The sequence below is a fragment of the Coregonus lavaretus genome (genome assembly GCF_964263955.1).
Source record: "Coregonus lavaretus genome assembly, chromosome: 1".
Classification (NCBI taxonomy): Eukaryota; Metazoa; Chordata; class Actinopteri; order Salmoniformes; family Salmonidae; genus Coregonus; species Coregonus lavaretus.
Window position 1 is genome coordinate 87,440,661 of NC_139988.1, and position 11,531 is coordinate 87,452,191.

The 11,531-nt window shown below is 44.7% G+C and overlaps 1 protein-coding gene across 1 annotated transcript; it reads left to right on the forward strand.

Moving 5' to 3' along the window:
* The first annotated feature begins 3,174 nt into the window (after window positions 1-3,174).
* Window positions 3,175-6,934, forward strand: LOC311106829 (pepsin A-like). Its single transcript, XM_084149201.1, has 9 exons — window positions 3,175-3,273; window positions 3,489-3,639; window positions 3,872-3,989; window positions 4,163-4,281; window positions 4,479-4,675; window positions 5,363-5,479; window positions 6,228-6,369; window positions 6,518-6,616; window positions 6,715-6,934. Exons 1-9 carry the CDS (start codon window positions 3,218-3,220, stop codon window positions 6,850-6,852), a joined length of 1,137 nt encoding a protein of 378 aa, XP_084005327.1. The 5' UTR covers window positions 3,175-3,217; the 3' UTR covers window positions 6,853-6,934.
* Window positions 6,935-11,531: the final 4,597 nt, after the last annotated feature.

Consider the following 11,531-nt stretch of genomic DNA (forward strand, 5'->3'; position numbering starts at 1 on the left):
ATCAGCCCAGAACTACACGGGAGGATCTTGTCAATGATCTCAAGGCAGCTGGGACCATAGTCATCAAGAAAACAATTGGTAACACACTACGCCGTGAAGGACTGAACTCCTGCAGCGCCCGCAAGGTCCCCCTGCTCAAGAAAGCACATATACAGGGCCGTCTGAAGTTTGCCAATGAACATCTGAATGATTCAGAGGAGAACTGGGTGAAAGTGTTGTGGTCAGATGAGACCAAAATGGTGCTCTTTGGCATCAACTCAACTCGCCGTGTTTGGAGGAGGAGGAATGCTGCACATGACCCCAAGAACACCATCCCCACCGTCAAACATGGAGGTGGAAACATTATGCTTTGGGGGTGTATTTCTGCTAAGGGGACAGGACAACTTCACCGCATCAAAGGGACGATGGACGGGGCCATGTACCTTGGGCATTGAAAATGGGTCGTGGATGGGTATTCCAGCATGACAATGACCCAAAACACACGGCCAAGGCAACAAAGGAGTGGCTCAAGAAGAAGCACTTTACGGTCCAGGAGTGGCCTAGCCAGTCTCCAGACCTTAATCCCATAGAAAATCTGTGGAGGGAGCTGAAGGTTCGAGTTGCCAAACGTCAGCCTCGAAACATTAATGACTTGGAGAAGATCTGCAAAGAGGAGTGGAACAAAATCCCTCCTGAGATGTTTGCAAACCTGGTGGCCAACTACAAGAAACGTCTGACCTCTGTGATTGCCAACAAGGGTTTTGCCACCAAGTACTAAGTCATGTTTTGCAGAGGGGTCAAATACCTATTTCCCTCATTAAAATCCAAATCAATTTATAACATTTTTGACATACGTTTTTCTGTATTTTTGTTGTTGTTATTCTGTCTCTCACTGTTCAAATAAACCTACCATTAAAATTATAGACTGATCATGTCTTTGTCAGTAGGCAAACATACAAAATCAGCAGGGGATCAAATACTTTTTTCCCTCACTGTATACCCCCATAGTTCTCCATTAGATGTAACCGTTTGATCTTTCAGTACAGTTACGGGTGGTATTTGGGTTCTATACAAATGTAGAAAACTATAAATATATTGATGATTTCTACTCATCCCTTTCTCTATGATATAGCCTGGGTCCTACTTCCGATGTCAAGGCATCACGGGTCAGTACGTAACAACTCCATGTTTTCTATAGAGTTTTCTGTGGTTTATCTTTCTTGAGGTTTCTTCTCACTCGTAGGGTCACCATCTCACTACACAGCAGCTCCATAAGTTCACTACAAAAAGTACCAACTAATTCAACTCTTCAAACACTTTAAACTCAGGCCTCTCCATTCACTACAAAAATGTCCAACTGTTTCAACTCTTCTGTCACGCCCTGGCTCTGGGGACTCTGAAATGTTGAGCCAGGATGTGTAGTTTCTGTGTTATATTTTTTCTATGTTGATGTGCTAGATCGTTTAGATCTATGTTGACCAGGGTGGTTCCCAATCAGAGGCAGCTGTATCTCGTTGTCTCTGATTGGGGACAATACTTAGGCAGCCTGTTTGGCACTAGTCGGTGTGGGATCTTGTTCCGTAAAGGTTTGTTTTGTGCAACCTAGGACTTCACGTATCGTTTGTTTGTTGTTTTGTGTCGTGTTAAGTACTTAATAAAATGTACGCTTATCACGCTGCGCCTTGGTCCGTATCTTCCATAAACGATCGTGACATCTTCAAACACTTTAAACTCAGGCCTTTCCATTCACTACAAAAATGTCCAACTGTTTCAAATGTTCAAACACATTTTCTTTAAGTTAAAAAAGGTCACTACGCGACACATCAATCATCAGGCCATTACTTTTTATTCCAAACAGTTGTTCTACTTCAAAGGAACAGCAGCACTATCAAGTTACATAAGCACACACTCAATATCGTGAGAACATCTGGACAGGATGTCATTAACAGGGTCAAACACAGGACACAGCAAAACTCATCAATCACTTTTTGACAGCAACCGTCTACTATATTCCCTCTACAGTGTATGAACCTCTAAGGTTCCACTAAGCTATGAAGTGCGTACTATACCTCAAGAGACAAGTTTTCCCACTGTTGTTGACCTATTGACTAGTTCTTCTGCATTAGATATTCTACATACGTATGCTGAGGTTGTTTACCTATTGACTAGTTCTTCTGCATTAGATATTCTACATACGAATGCTGGGGTTGTTTACCAATTTACTAGTTCTTCTGCATTAGATATTCTACATACGTATGCTGGGGTTGTTTACCAATTTACTAGTTCTTCTGCATTAGATATTCTACATACGTATGCTGGGGTTGTTTACCAATTTACTAGTTCTTCTGCATTAGATATTCTACATACGTATGCTGGGGTTGTTTACCTTTTTCTTCTTGTGTATCTATTGTATAAAAAATATTTAAATACAGGATTCATTTTGTAATCTCAAAGGACCATGGCCCAGAAGTAACATTGTGTTTAGTGTTGAATGTCCTTTCTATTTTTTTAGCTGTAACAAATAATTACACGCAGCATTAAATAATCAGCAAGATATTTGTTTACATTGTGAATGTCCACATAAACGTTTTTTTATGAAATAATCCCTGGCAGATAGGCATTATATCCAAACAGAGGTACAGTAGCCTGAATAAGGCTGCCTAATCTAAAAGTAAACTGTTGAAGGGAAAAGTGTGCTGATAGGAGGTTATCTACAAGTGGGGACCTTTACTTTATATCACTTAGTCAGCACAAGTCATCTCATCTCATAGAGAGAAGTCTGGCAGGTTAGCCATTATATGATTAGAACTGGATATGATTATGCTCAGCACTTTTCAACACTACGTAAACATTACTGTAAAGCAGCCATTGGAACCAATATACCTTTCCTAGGTAATCGTCAGATTGACATTGTCTCGAGGTCGTCCATTATTTCACCATTACTTATCATGGCAGGTGGAAACGCTCTTATCGTTGTGATAAAGAAATGCAGAGTTAGAACTCTGGACCGCCTGTATATAAGACACCACCTACATGTCTCAGATCACTCAGCCACAGACATCGACAGGTGGGTCTGGTTCCTCTCAAGGTCTCTGCCTTGCTTGGTTTTCTACCTTGTGACAAGTGCTGTTCAAATGAACTGTGATACATTGTATTTGATGGGTTGATTGATGAATTTCATCTTTGTACAGACGAACTAGTTCTACAGGTGACAGCTGAGCAGACCAGACATCGCATCATGAAGTGGGCTATCGTTCTGTGTGCCATGGTGACACTCTCCGAGTGCATCATTCAGTACGTTACACCTGCTATTCTCCTTTACATTACACAACAGTTCAGAAGGCAGTGAATGGTAGAATACCCAACATTTGAATAGTCGCACACAGTTGTTTAGCTTATTCTTCCATAAAGTTTATTGCAATGGTTTGACGAGAAGGTCTTGGAACTTTAACCAGAAACTTGCTGGAACTGAACTGCTTGCCTAACCAGACTTTGTCTTACCCCCACAGGGTGCCGCTGATCAAGGGGAAGAGTGCCAGGGAGAGCCTGGAGGAGCAGGGTCTGTGGGATGAGTACAGGAAGAAGTATCCCTTCAACCCCACCAGGTTTGATGACCAGAGCCTCTACGTCTCCAACGAGCAGATGACCAACGACGCTGACGTAAGCATGAGAATGGATAGCACTTCACACTTTCTACTCCGTAAGGCAGCAGAGAAGGCTGAAGCACGTCTTTTGGCCTCTTCTTCCTAAATTAATTTCTGAACCACCGAGGATAACTTTAACTGATGACCCATAGGTATTTTGGTCTAATTCTAGTAATTCTTATAACGCCATAGGGTAGGGGGAGGTATTTATTTATGGAAATAACCATTTGATTATCTCTCTTCTCTAGCTGGCTTACTTTGGAGTGATCTCCATTGGAACTCCCCCTCAGTCCTTCACTGTCATCTTTGACACTGGCTCGTCCAACCTGTGGATTCCCTCCATCTACTGCAGCAGCCAAGCTTGCGGTATATAACACATGCACAAGCACAAGCACACACACACACACACACACACACACACACACACACACACACACACACACACACACACACACACACACACACACACACACACACACACACACACACACACACACACACACACACTCCCAGGCTAATCGTGTCTCCCCTCCTTCCAGCCAACCACAACAGGTTCAACCCCAGTTTGTCCTCCACCTTCAGGAATGCTGGAAAGAGCCTGTCCATCCAATATGGCACTGGCAGTATGACTGGCTTCGAGGGCTTCGACACTGTTGTGGTAAGGAACATAATTCAACACAACAACATGAGGACTGGAAACATTGTGTAGGTTTCAGTTATTATCTCAAATAATCTCCTCTTCCTCCTCCTTATTCCATCCTCCTCTTCCTCCTCCTTGTTCCCTCCTCCTCTTTCTTCCTCTTTCCTCTCCCCTCTTCTTCTCCTCCTCGCCCTCCTCTTCCTGGTCCTCTGTAGGTGGGTGGGATCCCTGTGAAGAACCAGATCTTTGGGCTGAGTCAATCGGAGGCTCCTTTCATGGCCCATATGAAGGCTGATGGTATCCTGGGTCTGGCCTATCCCCGCCTGGCAGCCTCTCAGGCCACACCAGTCTTTGACAACATGATGACCCAACATCTCGTCAACCAGGACATGTTCTCTGTCTACCTGAGCCGGTGAGTGGTCAGAGTGGAGGTCAACCAGGACATGTTCTCTGTCTACCTGAGCCGGTGAGTGGTCAGAGTAGAGGTCAACCGGGTCATGTTCTCTGTCTACCTGAGCCGGTGAGTGGTCTGAGTGGAGGTCAACCAGGACATGTTCTCTGTCTACCTGAGCCGGTGAGTGGTCAGAGTGGAGGTCAACCAGGACATGTTCTCTGTCTACCTGAGCCGGTTAGTGGTCTGAGTGGAGGTCAACCAGGACATGTTCTCTGTCTACCTGAGCCGGTGAGTGGTCAGAGTGGAGGTCAACCAGGGCTGTGTCTGAAATGGCACCCTATTCCCTAGTGCACTACTTTTGACCAGAGCCTCATGGCTCCCACGTACCCTCATTGCTTGGCGAACATGGAACTATGCATTGACACAACTTCTCTCTCCCTCCCTCTCCCTCTCCCTCTCCCTCTCCCTCTCCCTCTCCCTCTCCCTCTCCCTCTCCCTCTCCCTCTCCCTCTCCCTCTCCCTCCCTCTTCCACTCCTCTCTCTCTCTCTCCCTCTCTCTCTCTCTCTCTCTCTCTCTCTCTCTCTCTCTCTCTCTCTCTCTCTCTCTCTCTCCTATATATATATATATATATATATATATATATATATATATATATATCCCTATCTGTCTCCCCTCCCTCCCTCTCTGTTGTTGTCCATCTCCAGTAACTCTGCAGTAGGTAGCGTGGTGACTTTCGGAGGCGTTGACCCCAACCACTACGAAGGCCAGATCGCCTGGATCCCCCTGTCCTCTCAGATGTACTGGCAGATCACCGTCGACAGGTACTGTTGCAGTTACAGAACCTCTTAGAGGGTTATAAATGGTTATTAATGGGTTATATAATCCTATGATTAAGTGATTAAGTACAACTCCCAAGCAGCCACCTCCTCCGTCTGATCTGTGTATATCTGTGTGCAGTGGTGGAAAAAGTACTCAAATGTCATTATTGAGTAAAAGTAAAGAAACCTTAATAGAAAATTACTCAAGTAAAGGTGAAAGTCACCACTAAAATACTACTCAAGTAAAAGTCTCAAAGTATTTGGTTTTAAATATACTTAAGTATCAAAAGTAAATGGAATTGCTAAAATATACTTAAGTATCAAATGTAAAAGTAAAAGTATTAATAATTTCAAATTCCTTATATTATGCAAACCAGACTTTTTTTTATTTCGTTATTGAGAGCCAGGGGCACACTCCAACACTCCAACATTAATTTACAAATGAAGCATTTGTGTTTAGGTAGTCCGCCAGATCAGAGACAGTAGGGATGACCAGGGATGTTCTCTTGATTAGTGCGTGAATTGGACCATTTTCCTGTCGAAATGTAACGAGTACTTTTGGGTGTCAGGGAAAATGTATGGAGTAAAAAGTGCATTATTTTCTTTAGGAATGTACTGAAGTAAAAGTAAAAGTAGTCAAAAATATAAATAGTAAAGTAAAGTACAGATACCCCCCAAAAAACGACTTAAGTAGTACTTGAAAGTATTTTTACTTAAGTACTTTACACCGCTGTCTGTGTGTTCATTGTAGTGTGACTGTGAATGGCCAAATTGTGGCCTGTAACGGCGGCTGCCAGGCTATTGTGGACACCGGCACCTCTAATATTGTGGGACCTCAGAATGCCATCTCCAGCATGGCCCGTGCTGTGGGAGCCAGCTCCGCTAACGGAGACGTAAGTCATATGATATTGTTTTGGTGGTGTGTCACAAAGAACCAGGCATAATGTCAATGATTTGTTCCACCACCACTACTGACAGAACCAGAACACAACTCACACTCTCTCTCCTCTCATCCCTCTATTTGTCTCTCTCTCTTTTCAGAATGTGGTGAACTGTAACAACGTTAACAACATGCCAGCGATGGTCTTCCACATCCACGGACAAGCCTTCACTCTCCCAGCTTCCACCTATGTCCGCCAGGTATGTGTATGTGTAGAGCTTACGTAGCCCTGAAGTCACCGTCACATTGTTTTGACTCGCTCTCTCTCTCTCTCTCTCTCTCTCTGCCACCCGTACAGTCCACCTACTATGGCTGCCGCACCGGTTTACAATCTGGTGACTCCAACCTGTGGATCCTGGGTGACATCTTCATCAGACAGTACTATTCCATCTTCTACAGAGCCCAGAACATGGTGGGCCTGGCACTGGCTAGATAATCGAACACAAATCAGCGATGGATCCCGTAACGCCATATGAACAACAACGTCAACGTATCTCTCCAGTGCAATCACATCAATTCTAAAGCTAGTTTGAGTAGTGTGCGATAGCAAGTGATACTGCTCTACGTCTATAATTGTTATTAGTTCATCCAAAATAATAAACTGAGTCATAGCATTATGAGTGGTCTGATGGTCTTTTTTTGGTTCATACATGCAATGATTATGAATAAAGCATGCACTGCACGATCAATCTAAAAACGTAAAAACAATTTCTATGCACCCATTCACTCCCTTTCCTGTACTGCCACCATGTGGCCAATCATGTAACTACTCAAAGGCCCCAAACTCAGTGCCAAAACTAGCAGAGTTGGATGGAGAGTTGCACTTCCTGTGTGAAGCAAAAATAGGCAATCCTCCAATGATCCAGCCAACCCTTTGACAATGACAAGGCACATTGGATTATGGATGTTAAGACTCTCAAGGACACGGTCGTCGAAAAAAAGGTGAACAAAAAAATGCCGCGTTGCCCACCTCTCTCCTAAGTACCGCTCTCCTGGGAGGTGACAAGCCGCGCAGCCAGTGATTTATATATACACTAGATGACTGAAATGTTTATATTTGTTTATGCCACGTTTATTCTATTACAGACCTTAATGCATACTTTTAAATTATATGATGTGAGCTAAACATATATATATACTGTATATATATATATATATATACATACATACATACATACATACATACATACATACATACATACATACATACATACATACATACATACATACATACATACATACATACATACATACACATACACATACACACATCATTACATATATAATTATTATTATAATACCAGTGCCAATTAAATAAAGAATAGTTGTAAACAAATCAATTAGAATGGAATAAGATTGCACTAACAATAAGTACAATGCAGTGCAATGCAATCTGCAACCCCTTGCACGTATGTGTTTATAGTGTGTGTGTGTGTGTGTGTGTGTGTGTGTGTGTGTGTGTGTGTGTGTGTGTATGTGTGAGTGTGTGTGTGTGTGTGTGTGTGTGTGTGTGTGTGTGTGTGTGTGTGTGTATGTGTGAGTGTGTGTGTGTGTGTGTGTGTGTGTGTGTGTGTGTGTGTGTGTGTGTGTGTGTGTGTGTGTATGTGTGAGTGTGTGTGTGTGAATTAAAGGGTCTGTCTAGCCCAGTAGTCTGCATATTAGATGCAGTAGTTGTCGCACCTCTCCAATCTCTGATAGTTCTAGGTGTGTTTTGCCAGAGGTTACCTCAACATATGTAGGCTGATGATCTGAATGATACATGGTGTGGACTGCATCTTGTGGTGCACTTCTCTGACGGACAGTGTTCAGCCCGGCCCTAGAGTAGTGGTCAGTGCTGTGTTGTGATGGGCCGGGTCTAGTAGAGCTGTGTTGTGATGGGCTGGGTCTAGTAGAGCTGTGTTGTGATGGGCCGGGTCTGGTCGTGCTGTCCTGAGGAGGGTCTGGTCTGGTAAATCTGTGCTGTGTTGGGCCCGGTCTTGTAGAGCTGTGCTGTAATAAGCCGTGTCTGGCTCTTCTCTCCTGGGGATGTGGGGGTACTGTTGTTTCAGAAAGTAGAGCGGGGGGCCTCTGCTGCTGGGATGATGGGTGTGTGGGTCCCTGCCATGTGTTGCGTCCTTAAGGTCCTTAGCAAAAGTTCTGACACTGTCCTGATCAAGATGTACATTATCGTATATGTGTTCACTTGTCAGAGTGGGATGGTGAGCCATTCTGATGTTGAGCAGTGAGGCACAGTCCACAGTGATCTGTTGATTTATTTTGTCGATCAACTGTCCTGGGAAGTATTTTCTTGGTAGGAAGGGGTGGCCACAACTATATTGGTTGTTGGGAACATAGCCTGTGCCCGTTTTTCCACTCTTCTCACTGCCCCAGATACATTTTCACCTTTGGCACGAAGGTCGTTTGTGCCAGTGTGGATGATGATGTTGTCAGGGGTGTCAATAATAACAATAATATGCCATTTAGCAGACGCTTTTATTCAAAGTGACTTAGAGTCATGTGTGCATACATTTTTATGTATGGGTGGTCCTGGGGATCGAACCCACTACCCTGGTGTTACAAGCGCCATGCTCTACCAATTGAGCTACAGAGGACCAATCCTGGTCTGACTGAGTAGCTGCATTGCACTCTCAGTTGTAGGACACCAGAACTTATACACCTGGTGTCTAGGGAATCATCTTTCCTGCACCAAGAACTTCCCATTTGAATCGATAAGGATTGTAGTTGTGGGTGATTGTCTGGGTGGATGATTTTTTACAAAACAGCGTTGTTTCTTGTATTATTGTCTCTAGTGTCTTCAGAGAACTGTTTTACTTTGATGTCCTTTGTCTTCTGTCCTTCTTTTGTCTTTCTATTGTGCTGTTGACTAGCTATTTTTTGTTAGCTAGCAGGCTTCTTTTAGGAGAGTCCCTAACAACTGCTTAGCAACTGGTTAACAATCCAGCTAGCTAAGATAACTGCACAATTTTGTAAAAATAGATACTTTTTCACAAGCCTATTTGTTGCTTGTTTTGTCTCCCATTCAGTCTTGCAGGTTTCGTCTTGTTTTTTCCAATGTACTTCACTCTAAATATCATGTATATTTCAATATTTGTAGGAGCTCATTTTTCTCTCTCTCTCTCTCTCTCTCTGTCTCTCTCTCTCTCTCTCTCTCTGTCTCTCTCTCTCTTTCTCTCCTCTCTCTCTCTCTCTCTCTCTCTCTCTCTCTCTCTCTCTCGCTCTCTCTCTCTCTCTCTCCTCTCTCTCAATTCAATTCAATTCAATTCAATTTAAGGGCTTTATTGGCATGGGAAACATATGTTAACATTGCCAAAGCAAGTGAAGTTTATAATAAACAAAAGTGAAATAAACAATAAAAAATAACAGTAAACATTACACTCACAAAAGTTCCAAAAGAATAAAGACATTTAAAATGTCATATTATGTGCAAATAGTTAAAGTACAAAAATAAAATAAATAAACAAAAATATGGGTTGTATTTACAATGGTGTTTGTTCTTCACTGGTTGCCCTTTTCTTGTGGCAATAGGTCACAAATATTGCTTCTGTGATGGCACACTGTGATATTTCACCCAGTAGATATGGGAGTTTATCAAAATTGGGTTTGTTTTAGAATTCTTTGTGGGTCTGTGTAATCTGAGGGAAATATGTGTCTATAACATGGTCATACATTTGGCAGGAGGTTAGGAAGTGCAGCTCAGTTTCCACCTCATTTTGTGGGCAGTGTGCACATAGCCTGTCTTCTCTTGAGAGCCAGGTCTGCCTACGGCGGCGTTTCTCAATAGCAAAGCTATGCTCACTGAGTCTATACATAGTCAAAGCTTTCCTTAAGTTTGGGTCAGTCACAATGGTCAGGTATTCTGCCACTGTGTACTCTCTGTTTAGGGCCAAATAGCATTCTAGTTTGCTCAGTTTTTTAGTTAATTCTTTCCAATGTGTCAAGTAATTATCTTTTAGATTTCTCATGATTTGGTTGAGTCAAATTGTGTTGTTGTCCTGGGGCTGTCACGCTCTGGCTCCGGGACTTTGTATTTTGAGCCAGGGTGTGTTCGTATTGGTTGTGTTTTCCTTGTTTGGTCAAATGACTCCCAATCGGAGGTAACGAGTGTCAGCTGTCGGCTCGTTATCTCTGATTGGGAGCCATATTTAAACTGTCTGTGTTCACCTTGTGGTTGTGGGTTTTTGTTCCTTGTCAGTCATTGTCTGAGGACGTTACGTATCGTTTATTGTTTTGTATTCGTGTTTGCACTTTACTATTAAAGTATGTTCGCTCAACACGCTGCGCCTTGGTCCTCTCTAACCAACGATCGTGACAGAAAAACCCACCAAGACCAGACCAAGCAGCGTGTCCAGGAGCCATCGCTAATTGATCTCCGTGGCAGCTTCGACTGGGTCAAGCCCATTGAGGAGCTGAGTGAAGAGGGTTGGAGACAGAGGAGCGAGAGGTGGGAGAGAATGTTGGAGGCCTGGTCCACGGGGAGGAGAGACCCCCAGAAATTTTTTAGGGGGGGGCTCACGACATCGGGGCAGCAGGAGGCCGCTATGGAGCGGTCCAGCGGGGTTGCAGAGGAGGCCGCCAGGTTACGGGGGCCACTGGTAGAAGAGGGGATGGAAGGAGTAGAGGCACGGCGAGAGGTACTGGTGGGTGTTGCCAGTCCGGTCCGGCCCGTTCCAGATCCCGGTGTAGAGCCAGTGGTGTGTGTCCCCAGTACGGTCCGGTCTATTCCTGCTCCCCGCACCAAACCTACGGTGTGCGTCGACAGCCCAGCCCGGCCCGTTCCTGCGCTCCGCACCGAGTCTGTGGTGCGCGTCGCCAGCCCAGCCCGGCCTGTTCCTGTTCCACGCACAAAGCCTACGGTGTGCGTCGCCAGCCCAGCCCGGCCGGTTCCTGCGCTCCGCACCGAGTCTGTGGTGCGCGTCGCCAGCCCAGCCCGGCCTGTTCCTGCTCCACGCACAAAGCCTACGGTGTGCGTCGCCAGCCCAGCCCGGCCGGTTCCTGCTCCACGCACAAAGCCTACGGTGTGCGTCGCCAGCCCAGCCCGGCCTGTCCCTGCTCCACGCACAAAGCCTACGGTGTGCGTCGCCAGCCCGACCCGGCCTGTTCCTGCCACTCGCACCA

Excerpts from the sequence above, each read along its gene's own strand:
- LOC311106829 (XM_084149201.1), top strand. The coding sequence starts at position 3,218 with ATGAAGTGGGCTATCGTTCTGTGTGCCATGGTGACACTCTCCGAGTGC. Across the intron at positions 3,990-4,162 it reads CTGCAGCAGCCAAGCTTGCG|CCAACCACAACAGGTTCAAC; the intron begins GTATATAACACA and ends CCCTCCTTCCAG. Across the intron at positions 6,617-6,714 it reads CTTCCACCTATGTCCGCCAG|TCCACCTACTATGGCTGCCG; the intron begins GTATGTGTATGT and ends CCACCCGTACAG.